Genomic DNA, 20126 nt, shown 5'->3' on the forward strand with positions numbered 1-20126 from the left:
CCGTTTTTCTTCAGGCTCATTTTTGATTGGCTTGATACCGATATTATACGATTGTTCGATTTGAATGTGAAACATAAATAAATATAATTTTTTGTCCAAGCATGTGAAAAATGTGTGAGAAAAATGTTCTCTGTTTCACCCACCCAATCCTGACACGAATAATAGAATTAATTTAATGATTGAAAAAAAAAAAACGTTGCGCTGTTTGATAAAAGTTCAGATATTAAAATCATGCAGGAACCATATACTAACAGGGAGTGCGAATTCTTCTATCAAGCCATGTGCTAGTCATTTAGATTTTCAGATAAAATTTCAGATGAAACTTTATCAGGGAAGAAAGGAAATGTATTGCTCGACAAACTGACATTATAATCTATTTTATGGGAGTATTTCGCACGACGTACGAATATTCGACATGCGGAATTAAGACAATGAAATTCGTTCATTTTATCTTATCTAAGACTCAAACAATCATTATAAAAGTCATAACATTTCGGGCGCACATTTTAGTCCTCTCGCCACAGAAGCCGAACGAACTCCAGTTGTTCAATGTCTAGTGCTTAAGTGTTGAATTATGGCTTTCATCAGGAATATTAGTCGGCTAGAAAACTTTCTTTGGCTGCAATGGTTCGCCGCGATGACAGGTTAGTTAAGTATAATCGATAATTAAACTATATAGCAAATGAATTACAAAACGTTTCTTCAGGATCGTATGGTTCTAAGATTGGTGAGAATACTTCTTTTTTTCAATTTTGACACATAGTTAATTAATTACGAGAAAAGATGATATTATAATCCGAGTCAAAATCGTTAGCATATCTTGTAACACTTTCAGAGTATTTATTGAGTTGTGTAACTACGTCAATGAACACCATCTACTTTGGCGACATATTATTCTGCAAAATGTCTTACGGTAGCAAAAGGAAATTTTGTTCTCAGACAAGTGAGAGAGAAAGTTGAAAGAATAAAATGCAATTTATACAACTCTTCAAGTATTTAACCAATTTTTTCACACGCTCATTTACAAATCTCGTACAAAAAAATTACTTTCTCTGTCAATAAGGTGCAGCTTTTGCGATGGGTTTCGCATTTCGCAAACAAGCACAAATTACTAACAAGAATCACATTTCGAATCTTGATAATGTGTATTTCCAACAGTTATAAAAACTGGGAGAAATCTGTCAGCACACTCAGTTATCTCTCAAAACTTGGACTACCTATGCGGTAACCTTGTGGCGAATTTTGCCATCGCGAATCGTGCAAGTTTAGCACTTCTGGTGTTAACTTTTCTTTAAATTCGGTGGATTTGAATTGGTTTTCTTTGTTCTTTTCTTTAATAACGGGAAAAAATTGAGAATCTTTAGTATTCCTTAGAGCCTTTCATAGTGCAAAAAGCATGTTACCGGATGCATAGGATTTTGATATAATATCTTGAAATGAAATACGGTAATATTCGATACGTAAGACGATGATACCAAGCCCTTATCATTTACAGCATTACTGATGTCAATCACTGTGGGGCTGATGGTTGGTTGGACATCGCCGTATCTACTGCGATTAACAGCGGAGGATTCAGAAATTCCGATAACTCCGGACGAGGCTTCCTGGGTGGCCTCACTTTTGAATCTGGGTCGATTCCTAGGAGCGTTCGTTGGCGGAGTTTGCGTCGAGTACTTGGGAAGCAAGCAGACCTTGACCGCTCTCGGTATACCTTTGATAGTAGCATGGATCTGCATCATGGTCGCGGATTCAGTGGCTTGGCTGTACGTGGCCAGGATTCTGGGTGGTATGTCGCTGGGGATGTCATTCAGTAGCTGTCCTCTTTACCTCGGCGAAGTCTCCAGTCCAACGATCCGAGGGACTGTAGTGACTTTAGCGATGTCCGGATTCGCGTTCGGCACGACGATCGGCAACGCCATGGGCGTCTACCTGCCGATGAACGTCTTTGCCTACATCAGCATCGTCCCGAGCATTTTCTTCGTTTTAATATTCCTATGGATCCCCCAATCTCCTCATTATCTCGTACGCACGGGAAAACTGGAACAAGCTGAGAAATCGATGGCCCGATACAATCCAGGCGCAAACAGCAAGCTCGAGGTGAAGTATCTGAAGGATTTCGTCGTCGCCCGCGATGATATGTCGTTCATGGACCGCATGCGAGAGATGAATGTCCCACAGAACCGACAGGCCATGATTATCTCCATCATGCTTTTCTTCTTCATGCAGTTCAGCGGAACAAACTCGTTCGTTTACTATATGGAAATAACTCTGACTGATGCAGGAATCACGTTCGTGGCTCCGGCCACTTTGGTCATTACACTTGGTGTTCTTGGAATTGCGGCCGGTTGGGTATCAGTCTTCATAGCCGATAAGTTCAGGCGGAAAGCGCTGATGATTTTTTCGAGCGCTGGAATTTCAGTGAGCATGGCAGCCTTCGGTACACACTTTGCTCTACTGGACAGCGGATTTGATCCGGAAATGTTGCAGTGGCTTCCAGTTACAGCCTCGGTACTTTTCGTATTGTTTATCTCCATGGGACTTATTCCTGTTCCGAACATGATCCTCAGTGAGATATTTGCTCCGAACATCAAGAGCGTGGCAGCCTGCTTCGCCAGTGTTTCGATCGGTCTCTTCTCTTTCACCGCAACGAGAACTTTTCAACCTTTAATGACCGTTATTGGAGAGTCTGGGGTCTTCTGGCTGCACTCTTTTCTCATGGTACTGTCTGTAGTTTTCGCTGCTATTTGGATGCCGGAAACGAAGGGAAAAACACTTCAGGAAATTCAAGATAATTTAACAGCGAAATAAGCCATTACAAGACCAGATATTAAATAAGCAATGCTGATGATAAAAATTTTTTTTCGTTATCGTTGAACATTCCCATTAGTCAGAATCTCTACGCAGTTTAGAATAAACTCATTTGACATCATCGGAAGAACTTGGGGCTCGTGGGACCCTCTTTGACTCAACTGAGTACAATATCAAGTTAATGCTAATTAGCCTAAATTCATTAAATCGTTGTCCAGGTTTGTTCCTGAATTTTCCGAGTCTCGAACGAATGTGCTTACTTGAGAAAAATTTTCTGAATAACCATGACGATACTGATACCGTAAGGATGGTTGGAGCTCGTGACAACTGTCCTTAGTCAACATTTGCAAGTACGATATGGCGGCGGTATTGAAGTCGAGTAAATTGAATTTAAGAAAAGCACGGATACTGAATAAGCTTACGAATCAGGCTGAACAAACATGAAAAAATAATTATGTGTACAGTTTAAAATGTTATACTCTGCGGTATTATTTCATTTCTTGATATCTTCAAGTTTAGGCCCGAAATACCCGAGTTGACCATACATTTTCTTTTCATGATAACCAATACTGGCTGTATGAATCGTAAACTATCGAAATAAATTGTTGTACAATTTTGTTTGTTCCATTACATTTTTTCTTTATAATTGTTTGAATTCAATTACATTTGTTCATTACACCTATACTCTGACGTGAAATATCTTAAATATCTTCCGAATAAATTTAGGGATCTTGTAGTCAGCGAGCAGAATGAGCCCTATAAAAAGCTCAGAATTGGATGAAAAACGCGAGACTTGAATTATCTCAAAGGTTTGAATTACAGAACTTTTTTTCAAATTGTTTATATCCTGGCTTGTGTCATTCAAATTTACTCGATTTCATTCCTGTCATATACTAGGAATATTTTTGCACTAGTTTTCATCATCATTGGTGCAAATAAAAATACTGAAGACTTTTCAAAAAGTTTCATCGTTTTTCTTAACTTCAGATTGAGACCATACCGTGCATTTTCAGAGATCATCTAATAAAAGTGCGTTTTTATTTACACACAACTACGGTAAGTAGTCACACGTGTATCAAAGGTTGTAAAAAACTTCATAAAGAGAAAACAAAGAGAAATAATCGAATGCAAAATTCGTTAATGATATCCCATACCAATTTTAGCTTATACTTGGTTTGAAAGCGTGGAGCAAGAAGTTTTTAAATCAATATTAATATATATTTATTCAAACGTAAAATCGAAGCGTAATTTTAAGTAAAGACAGTCGCTGCTAGTGAGTTATGTTAAACCTTGAGGGGTATTACATACGATGTTTTACAATACGAGAATGAGGGATACGCGTTGGCAGGTAAAGAATTAGGGCATTTTCCTGGTGAATGACGCAAGGCCCCTGAAAAATTCGTCAATAAATGGAAAGTTCATCAACCCGCCTTGACGGACGGGGAGGCGTTTCTATAAGCAGCATCAAAGAGTCTAATCAGTCTGAAACGAAAGGTCGACATCGAAATAATTAGTATTATACGAAAGAGATGCGAGTAAACTACGTAACCGAACTTCACGATCCCCTAACTTGAATTGACTTGTACTTGATTCATTTCTTCTCAAGACTAAACTAGTTGCGTTAGATCAAATTGAGGTGAAACCTATGAAACGACACTGATATCGAGACTCCCAGTCGATACCGTTTACCTATTATTGGAATAGATATTTGCATTATCATTATGTATTATCACACCAGGTATCAGTTTCTCTGAATATTACTGATACTATATATTCGCACGACGAATTACATAATCTTAGATTTTACTCTAATGATAATTCTGCTATTCCATATATTAAAAAATGTAAAGTGCCAACTACATAAATCTAATTGTAAGTATTCAGCTTGGCGGTCATTTTAACCATAACCATGCATCTTAACGATTGGCGTGGTATTTCATAGTTAATAACTTTAACTTCGAAACTATGATAATAAAATATAACAACAATAAAAATATGATAGTTTCATGAATTAATCCATTCCTCAAAATGACAAATTCAACACCTAATGAGCAAATAACAACAAAAGTGACTTGTCGAAATTACTAGCGTGTATGAATTACATTACAATGCGATAAAGGAGGAATCATCATTTGAAATATTACAAATATTTGCTATACTCCAATATCTTATCTAGCGCAAGTACATACTATAAAACTCAAAGTGCTTGAAAATTTAAGTTCAGTTCATCAAAATACTGTGTGATTTAACTATCACCGTTCAGCAATATCGTTTGTGCTAAATTATCAGTTAAATGTTTCTAAATACCAAAATCGGTAGCTGGTTCAAAGACACCTTATGGACGCAATGGATCGCAGGAATAACAAGTAAGTAAAACAGAAATATCTAGTCACATTATTTCCTACATATTTTACAGCTATTCAAGTTTAAAAAAGATTTATAGATAATGTCAGTCTGACAGCATTGGAATACTTGTTGCGTATGAAACGGTAAAAATTTAATCACGGAATATGTTCCGACGTAGAAAAGTTTATCACGACGGGTAGAAAGTTTCGCATAATCATACAACAAAATTTCCGAACCTTGTTACAAACTTAATTATTTTCAGCATTCTTAATGTTGCTCACAATTGGCCTGAAAATCGGATGGACCTCGCCATACACGGCGCAGCTAATGTCAGAAGATTCGCCACTTCCATTGACCTCCGACGAGGTATCCTGGGTTGCATCCCTGATGAATGTAGGCCGACTGATAGGGGCGATATTCGGCTGCATCGGGGTCGAATGGCTCGGTAGAAAACGAACGTTGACAATCGTTGGTTTTCCAATATTACTAGCCTGGATTTGTATAATCGTCGCCGACTCTGTAGCGTGGCTCTACGCATCGAGGCTTTTAGCCGGGCTAAGCTTAGGAATATCATTCAGCAGCTTTCCAATTTTTCTTGGTGAAATTTCGGATCCAAAAATTAGAGGCACGCTGGTAACTCTCACCGTTTCCGGAATGGCCGTGGGAACACTAACCGGTAATATAATGGGCGCCAACCTCTCGATGACGACGTTTTCTTACATAAGCCTGGTACCAAACGCGTGCTTCGTCCTCCTCTTACTCTGGCTGCCTGAATCTCCTCACTTTCTAATACGCGTTGGAAAAACAGAGGAGGCGATGAAATCTATAGCCCGATATAACCCGAAGGTAGATCCCGAGATCGAGTACAAAGCAATGAGGTGCTACATCGAAAGCTCGGGTTCTCCGACAGTCAAAGAACGGCTACGAGAGTTCAACATGCCGGAGAATAGACGAGCCATGATCATCACGATCGTACTTTACTTCTTCATGCAGTTCAGCGGGATGAATTCTATAATTTATTACTTAGAAACGGTTTTCACTTCTGCCGGGGTGAGCGTTATCCAGCCCGCTACGTTAGTGATTATGACCAGCGGAGCATCAGTTTTGACCGGATGGGTGGCGGTCTGCATAGCTGATAAATTCAGACGTAAAGTACTGATGATATTCTCGAGCGCTGGAGTTTCCGTGACCATGATGGGCTTGGGAGTACACTTTTCTCTATTGGAGAACGGGTTTGATCCTGACTCGTTGCAATGGCTGCCAATCGTAACTATATTACTTTTTATGATTACTTTCTGCGTTGGAATGATTGGCGTACCTAGCATGATCCTCAGCGAGCTCTTCACCCCTAATATAAAGAGTGTGGCGGCCGGTATGATTGGCATTTTGAGTGGACTATTCGCCTTTGGAGCAACTAAGTCTTACCAACCATTATTAGACACCGTAGGAGAGGCTTGGGTTTACTGGCTGCACGCGTTGCTGATGATGTTCTGCACTATCTTTTCTGCAATTTGGATACCCGAAACAAAAGGCAAATCACTACAGGAAATTCAAGATTTATTGATGAAAAAGTAGACGACACTGAATATAAGGATTCAATTGACACGGTTTCGTTATGTTCATTCAACCAATTTAGTATTACACAATTTATAAACAATTATTTTTATCGGCAGGGGGGGGGGGAGGATATTGCAAATTGAGAGGCAGTATATCTATTTTAGGTAGCATTTCTACACCTGTTTGAAACTATGACCATAATCAACGAAGGATTGCACTTCGAAAAATATTTTGATACTTGCGTCATGAAAAATTAGAAGAGTTAACCAAGGTTGCTATAGTTGCTTGAGTAAGGTAAAAGGCGCAGCTCCGTTAAACAGAATTCAGATATTGAAGAAGAAACCAAATGTTATCGAAAATTGGCTGTGAGGGAGAGTTTTTTTTTTTAATAAAAGCTCGGCTTCATGATGCAGAGATTGCCGATTCATGATAAGATAAGAAATTCATAATTTATACAGCAATAAACTAATGTTAACAATTCCAACGCAATTGTTTTTTTCTTTTCTCAGAACTAAATTTCTTAATACAATCACTTTTTGAATAAAATATCAGCAAAATTTGCATCAAGCGGATAATGTGAGAAAAGATTGATACTAAAAATTCTTTTTGAATATTCTCAACCTAGTTTTTGAAAATATTTCAATAATACAAATTTCAACGAGACTAATAGAGTTGTATATAACGTAGTTATTTACGGATATTTAATTAGTACCATTTCAAGATCATCGTCCTTGGGTGAGGACTCAACATCTTAGCCGGGCGGGTCATGTAGTGGCAGTCATGAAGTAGTGTGATAACATCAAGAAAACAAACGAAAGCTGGCAAAATTTACTTTTAATCATACATGTGTATTTGGTAAGTCTGGAGTGATTAAAAAATTATGTTACTTGGAAGTATTGGCATAGAGATAAGCAATGAGAATAGAGATAGTGAGAATATTCATCAGGCAATTGAACATAACTCGTACACTTTCAGAAACGCGACATCAATATGCACGCGATTAGTGTGCGTTAATTAGTGGTACATTGTGTTCTGCGTAGGTACGAGTTGCGCTCTGAAATGGCAGTCAAGTTCACGGTACGTTCACAGCATTATAAGCTCATTTATATCCGTGAGTAAATAGGTACCTTATAGCGACAACTGCCATGCATAGTTGATGTCATTTTATATTAGCCCGACGCATAGCGTCATGACTTACGAAGCAAGTTTCACGATTATTTTCTCTCTGCAATCGCTGTTGCTATCCAAATCATATGAAATCGATAGAGCTGCAGAATTTCTTAATTTCAGTAAAAATACTATACTTCGAGCGAGTTTTTGTATTTTTGCATGCAACAAATCTTTTGTATAATTTTTATAATAAATCATTCTATCAATAACACATCTGTACTATTCCTTGTTGTTAATTACTTTTCACCAATGTCCTGCACTTGCGCTAGCAGCCCGACTGCGTCTATTTGTCATGAAATTATCATGTCACGTGGAAAAACTCTCAATCTTATCTGTCGACTGATAATTGTTTGAGGCTTAACAATAGCCGGGAGTTAATGTAATAGATCAGAGCACAGCAGTAGTCAGCACAGTCAGAAACGCAGTTCAACGAAGAGTATAAACGTGTACGTTCCTATATCCAAACTGAATGAAAACTGGATGTGAATATATTGTGGTTACAACAGAGTGTTGGAATTAGAAGTAGGCTGAACCAATGATTATACTCTAATCAATATTGCGAGGAGCTTTGCGGTGGATGTTAATGAAGCAATATCATTAGTTGACGGGCAGTTAATAAATTTATCAATGAGTTCTTCGAGAAACCTGATCAGATTCTTATAGCCAGCGGAGTTGGCCTGTCCGTGACAGCTCTGGATGGTAATTTAGTTCTGACAAAGAAAGGCTTTTATTCCAGGACGTTACAATAGCTGCTGATCATCTCTCTAGTTAGTGTTCAAATCTTTCTTTACTTCGGCTTTAGTATAGTTCCAACGATAATACACAACAAACTTTGTTTCAGCCTGTTTGGCAGGCTTGGTGATCTGCGTGTTTGGTTTCAGGGCAAGCAAATCTTATCAAATCTCTTCCTTTCTCGGCACTCTCACCTCTCTCCTCTCTCTATCCACTTTTCCATGACCAGCTACGATGCCGGACCAAATAGTGAGGCCAGGGGGCCCCGATTATTATAGAGTTGACTCCCAATCAACGAGAAATGCTACATTAGGCGCGTCATTACGCGGCGATAATGACCTGGTAAACGAGACTGCAGGTGACCGACTTGCCCACCGCGCCAAGATCCCCGTATCACGATCCGGGTGAACCACGATCGACCGGTGCTCTTTACCAACCGGGCGCCCTCGTCTCCTGACGGAAGCTTCTTCTCGTTTTCTCATATCTCGTGCCAGATAATGTAACCGATTTGCTTCAAGTCACAGAGAATCATAACATAGAATTGAATTTGTTAAAGCTTTTGACAAACTAGTCCATTTTGGGTTTGTGTACTCTTAAAAAAATGTCATGGATTAACTGATATTTTGAAAAAAAATTATTCAGAATCTCGTTTATCGTAAACTTACTTTTATAGTTTAAATGAATGACAAGGCCAATTTACCAGATAATTATCAGGATGCGGCTTTGTCGGTGCTTTAGTTTTAAGCCACCGGCTGTTGAGTGTCTTTCGTTGAAGCACTTATAACTAGAACTGAATCGTTAGTACGTAAGGCATCGGACTAAGGATGGGTAGAATTACAAATACCCTAGGCTAATATAAAGCAATTAAACAGTAAAATTTTTTTACTACGAACCAAGTCACTGCCTTGCCAATTCTTAATCCAAGTTCAAGTTCATTGGTAGACAACTTAGAACACCTAAACTTATGGCACTGTAATTCTGTAAGACGTTACGTCGAGCGAGTTGATTATTACGTCAAGTATATAACCGCGGGAGGTATGTTCTGTTATCTTATCAATCTGAGGAGAAGGAATATAAATCAATGCCCACCAGGTGTATCGTCCAGTATCATTTACGTGTTTGATGAGTGAGCCTCCGGTCGCTCTCCCAAGTTCTAGTCAAACTTGCCGTAATATGATATCAAAATTCACGTCCAAGCATAGCCATTGGTTACAATGGGTCAGCGCTATGGCAGGTTAGTAAAGCAATAGACCCAAATGAAGTACCTCGTAGTGTAAAATTTGTAAAAATAAAGAACGTTGCCTCCCACAGCTCAACAGATGCTATTCGTCGGCGGGTTGATGCTGGGCTGGTCATCACCGTACCTGGCTCAATTGACAGCCCCGGATTCACCACTGCCCATAACAACAGACGAAGCGTCTTGGGTAGCATCGCTGATCAGCATGGGTCGGTTATTAGGAGCCGTTCTTGGAGCAGTCAGCGTTCAATATTTCGGAAGTAAAAGAACGCTGATCTTGATCGGTTTCCCATTCATCCTCAGCTGGATTTGCCTCATCGTTGCGAATTCCGTAGTTTGGCTGTACGTGGCGAGGTTCTCCTCCGGAGTGAGTATAGGCATGGCTTTCAGCAGCTTTCCCCTTTTCATCGGAGAAATTTCAAGCCCTACGATTCGAGGAGCGTTGGTGACCCTTTCGACGACTGGACTGCCGGTCGGAACGCTAGCTGGCAATATAATCGGTGCCTACATCTCGATGGCGATCTTCTCCTACATCAGTCTTGTGCCTACCGTCTCTTTCATCATCCTCTTTCTCTGGTTACCGGAGTCTCCTCATCAACTCGTTCGCAAGGGGAAACTCGAAGCTGCAGAGAAGTCGATACTCAGATACAACCCAAAGGCAGACGTCAAAGTCGAAGTAGCCGCACTTAACGATTTTATAACCAGCTCAATCGCTCTGACATTCATGGATCGACTGCGAGAATTTAATATACCGCGAAATCGGAAGGCTGGTATCATCGTCGTCCTCTTGTACACGTTCATGCAATTTAGCGGATTAAACAGCGTGACATTTTACATGGAGATCATCTTGACTGATGCCAAGCTGACCATCATCGACCCTGCTATGATGGTCATAATTCTTGGGGCACTCGGAATCGTTGCCGGATGGCTCGCGATGTACATGGCCGATAGGTTAGGTCGGAAGATTTTGATGGCCGGCTCGAGTCTCGGAGTAGCGTTGTCCATGGTGGCCCTTGGAGTGCATTTTATTCTTCTCGGACAAGGCTTTGACCCCGAGTCATTGCAATGGCTGCCAATACTATCCCTGGTAAGTTACCAGGTGTTTGTCTATCTGGGAGTGACACCCGTTCCCAGTATGATTCTCAGCGAGATATTCGCGCCCAACATAAAAAGCATGGCAGCTTGCTTGGCAAGCATTTCTGCGGGATTGACTGGATTCATTTCCTCTAAGACTTATCAACCGCTAGTAGATGTTTTTGGCGAGGCATACGTCTTTTGGATTCAGGCAGCGATAATGGTTATTGCAATGATATTCACGCTGGTTGTCGTGCCGGAAACGAAGGGAAAATCGTTACAAGAGATTCAGCAATTGCTGATGAACAAGTAAAATCTCACATAATAACATATTTTCCGTGTATGTAGTGCAGAGTTATATGTTCAGTGCAGTTCTGAATCATACTGAGCGAATGACCGTCGTCCTCAGCACTTTTTTACGATGAGAATCGCTATTTTATTATTATTATTATTATTATTATTATGAGATAGATAAATCGTTAATCGTCAATCGGAAATGAGAATCAATGACGAGTTGCTTACCAAGCAAGTAAACAGAAGCTATATTTTTTCACCTAGTTTCATACCTATCAATCTTACGGTGTTTTTCAACAACACGATCGCGCACAAGAACTGACGCGCACTTCACAATATCTATCAAATCTTAGTGCCGTAAATATGCTCGAAGGAACGAGCTAACAAAATGGTCTAGTCGTCATCGTAAATCACAAACATTGACTCGAAAAATAAACTAGCATAAAAGACATGCGTGGTAAAATATCTACATTATAATCACAACAGGCAACGTAATATCTAAAACCTCTCTAATTTAATTATTTGAACATCATTTCTTACATAAGTTTTATAATACTTTTTTACATTTGTATGCATATTGCAAGACACGTGCAGAGAATAAAATCGAGCAAAATCAAGTTGTGTACACTTGCTTAATTTGCGTAGTATTACATTGTATAATAACCGTTTAACTGTTAAAGAAATTAAGCTTGCAAAAATTGATGACTTGAACAGCCCAGACGATTAACCTGGTTAATTAACCAGCCAAGACTACTAGTAAAGTAAGCCGATTACCCAGTCCGTTGATATTTCTACAAATTAATTTTCATCCAATTCAACCATTGACCAGTGAAACCGTTTCACCATTTCGAATTGTTAACCGATCTTGGCTGGTTAACCGATTGCACTATTGGTTAATTAACCAATTTAACCGTCTTTGTCGGTTAAGCCTGTTAAATTGCGCAACTGTGAAAGATATCAATTCCGCACAAAGGTAAATTTAAGAAATGAACAAAAGCTGTTTATAGCTTATGTGAATCTTTATGAAGAATGAGGTTCGCATTTACAATAAACAAGGTTCGTTCAATGTCGTCCGAGTTTATAGATAACAAGTTTATTGACTGATGAATATGCGACGATAAGTTCAACTCAATTGAATTATCTGTCGATTAACTTCTTAATCAGAACTACTCCTCAATGCAGCCTATTTGAACATTTTTGAAAAATTACTTCAGGGTTCGGTGCGAAAAGTTATATCCAATTAAACTTGTACATTATCTATTCCCATATTATATATATATATGATGTCAACTGTAAACGTCTGAACGTCTTTGAATAAGGATCCACAAAACCGACAATGTACGCTAATCATTTTCCAAAAACTTTTTTCAAAATTTGAACCGATCTCGAGAGGATCAGCGTTTTGACCGTGGCAAATTCACATAGAAGGTCCGACACTTTATCTTCAACGGGTGAAGATGACTAATTTCAATACCTAATCTTACGATAATAAAGCTAATCTGAATTCAGCATTCACAACAAACAAAGTCATTAGGATAAATTTCTTTGCTACAGTATCTTAGAATTTGATTGAAAACCATGGTATTTTAAAATTTGGTTCAATATCGTCGTATCGCGAGTCAACATTTCGTTCACAAAATTTTCTGAGACTGCGGCACTCATTTTTGAAAAGAGAATACAGGCGCTTATCAACTTATAAACAGCGGTTGAGATTTAAGACTACTTTACTAACTCATAACTCAATTCTGAAGCACATACTTACTTTTATTTTCATGTAAAGAATTAAGTTTGCTGTATGATACTGATTAGGATGTCCATGGAACTGGTTTGGTATTTTTTTTTCTCTAATTTTTTGTGTGAATTAACCGGTTCCCCAAGGCGCAGAAAGATTTTGTCGCTGCAATATTTCGTAGTTCAATTGAGAATCCAATGATGTATTTTTATGGTACCGTTCAATTTTCGCTGTAGGCTACCTATACACATCTGTATACATATATACCTATATTACGATATACGTAAACCTTTGATGGTTTTATGCGTTACATTAAATTAAATACATATTGATGATTTTTCAATAGAAAAAAGAATTTCTGAAATCATTTTCGTTTCAAATTAGTTTTCTATGTAATTAAAAAGGTTATCTCGTAACAAAACTGTTATAATCATACGTAATTGTCCGATAACTAGGGCCCAGATTAATATTTGAATACGTATTTTTTATTTAAATCAGTTTCATTTCTTATTTAGTTTGTTACATAAAGTATAATATTTAGAGCCAGAAAATACAATTTCTAGTTTTACCTATTCTTCTATTTTATGTTTTCACCCGCAGTTAATTAATTATCCAGCACCCTAATTAATTTAAAAAAAATTAGTGTCACAGTCTCAGAAAATTTTGCAAGCAAAATCTCAACTTGCGATACCGTGATGTTGAATCAAATCATGTGATACGCTGATCTGCTTAACGGACGAAATCCCGTACATCCGGAAACAAAATTCAAAAGTTTAACAACCCCGCGAACAAGAATTCCGAAAAACCGTCATTCCGTTTTACATAGACGTTGATGCAATCGAGTCGGGTAGATTGCGTATTATTTTACTAAGAACTTATTCTGACCAAGGGTGGTTGGACTGTTATTGCACCAGCAACAATGGACACAGTAGATGGTGCAGTTAGCGTTTCCAGTGGACTGAAAATGGTTTATTTGACTACTAAGTGTGGCGAAAAAATATTGCTCACCACTTCCAGTGCCGGAGTTGCTGACAATTAAGCGTTGGTCGTACTAAGTGCGAACTTTGCCCTCTTAAGTTGCGGATTGAATCGTACTCAAATTCAGTTGATGCTCATATTCATACACATAAGTGTGGTTATTTACGAGGTTTTCGGTCACGTTGGACTTCTCCGCAAGGTTGCGTGTGATTTACCTGCATCAACTTCTACGCAGAACTACAAACAATATGATTCTGGATAAAATATTGGCCGTATTTTGAGATTGGTGAAAATGAAGAGACTTTTATAACGTTCATGATTCTTTCGCATGACGTAGACAAGTGGAAAAGACGCACGTAGGTAGCCAAAAAGTAGTTATCTCGCAACAAGATTGCTAAAAGTGATGAAATGGATTCGTTGATTAGTATGAAAGAGAAAGTAATTCTGAGCTTTAAGAATATATACTCTTTGCGAAGGGTTTATCTGAAATCTTATCAGTACGCAGATGTATGCAAATATTAACTAACAGCGACGCATCATCGCGTGATCGGCAAAAAGTTGGAGGTATTCGTGTATATATATTCGGTTCCTCTCTAAGATTAGCGAGTAGAAAGCCGCGAGTATGACCGAAACGTGCGAAAAAGAACGTCCGCAAAAGCGTATTTTGTGGTTACAATGGACTGGAGGCCTGGGAGGTTAGTGATTATTAACGAGCTGTGTTCGTAAAATTGCTAATGCCGGTTGATCTCTGATTACTGAGAAGTTCGGGGGTAAAATTCAAATTACTTGAAAGAAATATACACCATTCTTTGGTAAATTCAAGAAGATTCACTTTTTTATGCGGATGCAACAGTCCACTGATCAGGTACTGGAAAAATAGTTGACGAGATTCTCGATTTTTCAAAACGCGTGATTGTTTGATTGAAAACATGAAATGTTAAAAACGTTGAGAAAATCACGTTTAAAAAAGTTGAATTTCTAGTTTTTCTTCTGATTTGTTCAGACCATTTTTATTCACAAAACATCTCGTGACATAAAGAAAAAATCGGTACGTCATAGGATTTTTGCGTGCGAAACAGTGCTTAATAGTGATAGCTTTTCTTAAATGCGTATTAATTTTCTGTACCTTGGAACCTTTCACGTTGCACAAGAATTGTGCGAGCGAAATTTCGAAAATGTTCGCTATTTTCTTGCAGCTTCGAGTCAGCTAGCAAGCTGCAATAGCTATAAGCATCTCTACTCTCGTATAACTAGTTTTATCCACCATCGCCTATTTTGATTTTTTTTTTCTTGAACAGATCGAATTGATAAAAATCTAATATATATAATATAATATATAATATAATATATAATATAATATAATATAATATAAGTAGCGCTAGCTACGACAATGTCAACTATGTTTACACAGATGTTAACGCGCTGCGACCGAAGCAAAAATTTCACTCACAAGCATACGTGCTCGCAAATATGCTCAAGTGTATACCCAACTGAATATTCATGTCGTCACACTATTCGGACTAAATTCATTTTCAAGAACACTAAAATCAATTTTGTAATTATTCTTAACAGTCAATTCGTGTGATATGCTCATTTGAAAAAAAAGGTTCCGAGATACGCAAATCTTGTAGAATTTTTTTTACAAATGGCTGATCGAGATGGAAAGGGGTTGTAATATTCTCTCAAAATTACCGTAACTTTTGTACCGATCGATATATTTTGAATTTATTTTTCGAAACACGCATATTTACGTTCATGTTCCGCCAATTCCAAGATTAAGTAGGTTGTGCTCAAGTCCATCAATTTATTGAAAAGTTTTAGAACGTTTGTAAAAAAGTGCAATTGTCAAATCCTCAAAAACGGAGTTTTACCAATGGAAATGGTGATCTATGGAGAATTTTTTTTAATAAAAACAGGTCTTTTCAACTGGCCGGTGACTACTGTATATTTGTTAAAATGATTTGAATTTTTCCCCGCTATCATGTTGATCGTTTTGAGGTGAAACCAGCCTAATATCTCACAGTGCACTGGCGGTTACCGTTTGTCTAATTACAGCTTTGCTGCTGCTCTTCATCTCTGGATTGATGATAGGATGGACGTCACCTTACATCGCCAAGCTAACAGCCCCCGATTCACCATTACCGATTAACAAAGCCCAGGCTTCCTGGGTGGCTTCGTTGATGAACTTTGGTCGACTGACGGGAGCAGTGCCTGGAGCAGCCAGCGTTTATTATTTCGGAGGCAAACGGACACTGTTTTTCATCACAATCCCTATGGTCGTCGGCTGGATCTCTGTCATAATAGCCAATTCCGTAGTCTGGTTGTACATAGCGAGATTCGTCAGTGGACTGAGCATGGGAATGTGCTACAGTAGTTTTCCACTCTATCTTGGAGAAATCGCCAGCCCCAAGATTCGAGGATCGTTGGTGACGTTGGCGAGCTGTGGAGCTCCGGTGGGAATGCTTTGCGGGAACATAATTGGCGCATACGTTGAAATGTCAGTCTTCGCGTACATATGCCTTGCACCAACCATCGTCGCCATACTTCTCTTTCTGTGGCTTCCCGAGTCGCCGCACCATCTGCTCCGAACAAACCAATTCGAGAAAGCGGAAAAGGCGATCGCAAGATACAACCCAGAAGCGAATGTCCACGCTGAAGTGAAATCCCTTCAGAGCTTTCTCACTGCTTCTAAATCCCAGACGTTCCGAAGTAAACTGCGAGAATTCAATATTCCCCAAAATCGGAAGGCTGGGCTCATTATCATCGGGCTTTACTTGTTCATGCAGTTGAGTGGACTCAATAGCGTCTTGTTTTACTTAGAAACTATTTTGACGAATGGCGGATTGACCTTTGTACCACCGGCCACGATGGTCATGATAGGCAGCGGAGCTGCGATTTCTGGTGCAGTAGGGGCGATTTATTTGGCTGCTAAATGTGGACGAAGGACGTTGCTTATCGCTTCCTGTGCTGGAACTGTCATATCGTTGGTTCTTATGGGAACACATTTCGCCCTTTTAAACGGTGGATCTGATCCTGTTAATCTGCAATGGCTGATAACATCGTCCGTCCTTATGTACGAAGTTTCTGTTCACGTTGGACTCTGTCCTGTTCCTAGTATAGTACTCAGCGAATTATTTGCTCCGAATATAAAGAGCATGGCAGCTTGTATAGCCAGCGTTTCAGTTGGACTCTTCGCCTTTCTTTCCTCCAAAACTTATCAACCCCTGGTAGACATGATGGGCGAAGCTTACGTATTCTGGATGCATGCAACCTTTATTGTAATTGAAATAATATTTGCCTGGGTATTTTTGCTGGAAACGAAGGGTAAATCTCTTCAGGAAATACAAGATGCATTGCATAAACAATAGATGTACAACGATTTACCCAACAGGGTATAATTAATACCTAAGTCCTATTTTAAATACTTTAAACGTAAACGCACTCATTTGTATGAAGATAAAAATTTTTATATAAAAAATAAAACATTGTAATGATTTTGTAATTCTTCGCCGCAGATACCCCGATATTTAATTTCTATCTCAATATAAATGTAATGGAAACTATCCAACTGCGTCTAATTCAATTATAGGAAGTGGGACTACGAAATGTATTGGCAGCCAACGTTTTTAAGTAAGGGTGAAATTAACGATTAGTCTTTCGGCACATACGGTCATACTCCAGCAATCTGTGATCATGAAGGAGAGGCGAGGAGAAAGCAGGTTGCGAAACTTATCAACATGGATTGAGCAAATATCGAAAATTCATGAGAATGGGAAAAAGAACAACTCATGTCTTCAGTGTACATAGAAATGCGGAAGAATTCTGAGTTTTGAATACCCAAGGCATTACTTATCTGGAATCTTATCAGAACAACAAATAGATGCAAATATTCTCTGAGAGCTATCGTTTAACGTTGTATGACGAACGTGAACGAGCTGCAGGGTTCGGTCTCTTGTCAAAACCACCAACGAAACGACAGCGGAATGACTTCGAGGCAGCCTAGTGAGTCGCAAAAGGATCGATTGTGGATGCAATGGACTGGAAGTGTGGGAGGTTAGTGAAAGGCAGTAAACTGCTTTTACTCAAATTACAAATATCGAATCGCTAGGTAATTATAACGGATGCCGTTTACTTGCTAACAGCCATGATAATGCTCTTCGTGTGCGGCATGATGGGCGGATGGACGTCGCCGTATCTAGCCAAGCTAACTTCCCAAGATTCACCACTTCCGATTACCTCCGAAGAAGCTTCCTGGGTAGCGTCACTGTTGAACTTTGGACGACTCGTAGGAGCAGTACCCGGAGCAGTGAGCGTTTATTATTTCGGAAGTAAAAGAACGCTATTTCTCAATGGTTTTCCGCTAATCATCGGCTGTGTTTGCACCATCGTGGCTGATTCCGTGATCTGGTTGTACGTAGCAAGATTGATTAGCGGACTGTGCATAGGGATGTCCTACAGCAGCTTCCCGATCTATCTCGGAGAAATTTCCAGTCCCGCGACTCGAGGAGCTTTGGTGACGTTGGCGTGCAGCGGTTCGTCAGTGGGAGTCTTTGCTGGAAACGTGATTGGTGCCTACGTTTCAATGACAGTCTTTGCCTACATAAGTCTTGTGCCAACCGCGATTTTCATGCTCCTTTTCCTGTGGATGCCCGAATCTCCTCACTACTTTATTCGTTTGGACAAGATGGAAGAAGCCAGAGAGTCAATAGCGAGGTACCATCCCGGAGTGAACATTGAGGCTGAGTTAAAGTCTCTCCAAGATTTCATCCACGCGATTCAATCCCATTCGTTAGCGGATAAACTTCGAGAGTTCAATGTACCCGCAAACCGAAAAGCCGGCATCATCGTCGTGCTGCTTTACGTTTTCATGCAGCTAAGTGGAGTTAACAGCGTGTTGTTTTACTTGGAAATCATCCTGACCTATGGCAGATTGACCGTCATTTCACCAGCTACAATGGTCACAATAGGCGGTACGACTGCTATTTTTGGTGGATTAACGACTGTTTACTTGGCTGCCAAATGCGGAAGAAAGACTTTGCTTATCGCTTCCTGCGTCGGTGTTGCCGTATCGTTGATTATTTTAGGAACAGATTTTGTCCTTTTAAGCAACGGATTTGACTCTGCTCAACTTCAGTGGACACTCGTATCGTCTGTAATTATTTACCATGTGTTTGTCTATATAGGACTCTGTCCTGTTCCTAATATCGTGCTCAGTGAGTTGTTTGCTCCGAATATAAAGAACATGGCAGCTTGTATTGCCAGTATTTCAGTTGGACTTTTTGCCTTCATTTCCACGAAAATATACCAACCCCTGGTGAATGTTATGGGCGAAGCTTACGTATTTTGGATGTACGCCGCCTTTATGGTAATAGGTATTATATTCACGCTGATAGCTATGCCAGAAACAAAGGGTAAATCTCTTCAAGAGATCCAAGCTATTTTGCATAAGAAATAAACTTAATTGAACGAACCTATTACTATGCTGTGATTGAAGTACCAGGGATCTGAATTCCTGTCCGTAATTTCTATCATCTACCTTGCCTTAAATCATGGTTGTTAAATTACGATGCAGTGACTCTATCCGCGGTCGGAATTATTTTACAAATAGATCTACAGCGTATAAAACAGCGTACAGAATATTCTAAATCGCAATAGATTAAGCGGAATAAAATCTTTCAAAAACTACTCGTACCGATCATCGTTACAATAATTTGAAACTTTTTCTTATTAAAAATTTTCGTCACGCTGCGTCATTCAGAATGTATGCAATATTGTCTGACTTGATCGTACCAACTCTGCATATAACACCTGAACTGACTCAATCCTCGAGAAAATATTAACAGTATATGTACTCCATCAGATAAGCGTAGAGCAAGTAGAGTTGGAAGTTACCGTTTCTATAGAGTGAAAGTTCCGTAGAAAAATTATTCTATATGCGGCGCGTATGTTCTACAGAAAATGATGAGATTCGGTTGTACAGCTCTATCTTATGACTCGTTTCTACAGAATCGTTTTTCCGCTTATCAATAGTCTTATCGGCATGCCAAAACTAAATAAATAACATCCAGCAGCCGGGACGTAAAACTGCGTGGTTATGCTGGAAGTCCCAGAAACTCGGTTTCCTTCGAAAATCATCGGCTGATAGGCGCTAATACGAAGTTAAAGGACACGAGTGCCTTGCGGGCGGAGATATTGTGA

General features: G+C 39.3%; 6 protein-coding genes across 6 annotated transcripts in view; 5 read left to right on the forward strand and 1 right to left on the reverse strand.

Moving 5' to 3' along the window:
- The window catches only part of LOC124407311 (disks large 1 tumor suppressor protein), a 361750-nt gene that overhangs the window by 300958 nt on the left and 40666 nt on the right, over positions 1 to 20126 (reverse strand). The gene's annotated exons all lie outside the window — the stretch shown is intronic.
- On the forward strand, positions 515 to 3249 carry LOC124407407 (facilitated trehalose transporter Tret1-2 homolog). Its single transcript, XM_046883518.1, has 2 exons — positions 515 to 644; positions 1496 to 3249. The coding sequence occupies exons 1-2, from the start codon at positions 575 to 577 to the stop codon at positions 2806 to 2808; spliced, it is 1383 nt and encodes a 460-aa protein (XP_046739474.1). The 5' UTR covers positions 515 to 574; the 3' UTR covers positions 2809 to 3249.
- LOC124407397 (facilitated trehalose transporter Tret1-like) lies at positions 5042 to 6775 on the forward strand. The gene is made up of 2 exons (XM_046883506.1): positions 5042 to 5174; positions 5417 to 6775. The coding sequence occupies exons 1-2, from the start codon at positions 5102 to 5104 to the stop codon at positions 6727 to 6729; spliced, it is 1386 nt and encodes a 461-aa protein (XP_046739462.1). The 5' UTR covers positions 5042 to 5101; the 3' UTR covers positions 6730 to 6775.
- Positions 9740 to 11246, forward strand: LOC124407431 (facilitated trehalose transporter Tret1-like). Its single transcript, XM_046883551.1, has 2 exons — positions 9740 to 9847; positions 9925 to 11246. The coding sequence occupies exons 1-2, from the start codon at positions 9787 to 9789 to the stop codon at positions 11235 to 11237; spliced, it is 1374 nt and encodes a 457-aa protein (XP_046739507.1). The 5' UTR covers positions 9740 to 9786; the 3' UTR covers positions 11238 to 11246.
- On the forward strand, positions 14498 to 17411 carry LOC124407389 (facilitated trehalose transporter Tret1-like). The gene is made up of 2 exons (XM_046883494.1): positions 14498 to 14623; positions 15984 to 17411. The coding sequence occupies exons 1-2, from the start codon at positions 14551 to 14553 to the stop codon at positions 17294 to 17296; spliced, it is 1386 nt and encodes a 461-aa protein (XP_046739450.1). The 5' UTR covers positions 14498 to 14550; the 3' UTR covers positions 17297 to 17411.
- On the forward strand, positions 17865 to 19449 carry LOC124407424 (facilitated trehalose transporter Tret1-like). The gene is made up of 2 exons (XM_046883539.1): positions 17865 to 17981; positions 18071 to 19449. The coding sequence occupies exons 1-2, from the start codon at positions 17912 to 17914 to the stop codon at positions 19381 to 19383; spliced, it is 1383 nt and encodes a 460-aa protein (XP_046739495.1). The 5' UTR covers positions 17865 to 17911; the 3' UTR covers positions 19384 to 19449.

This window comes from Diprion similis, chromosome 1, assembly GCF_021155765.1.
Source record: "Diprion similis isolate iyDipSimi1 chromosome 1, iyDipSimi1.1, whole genome shotgun sequence".
Lineage (NCBI taxonomy): Eukaryota > Metazoa > Arthropoda > Insecta > Hymenoptera > Diprionidae > Diprion > Diprion similis.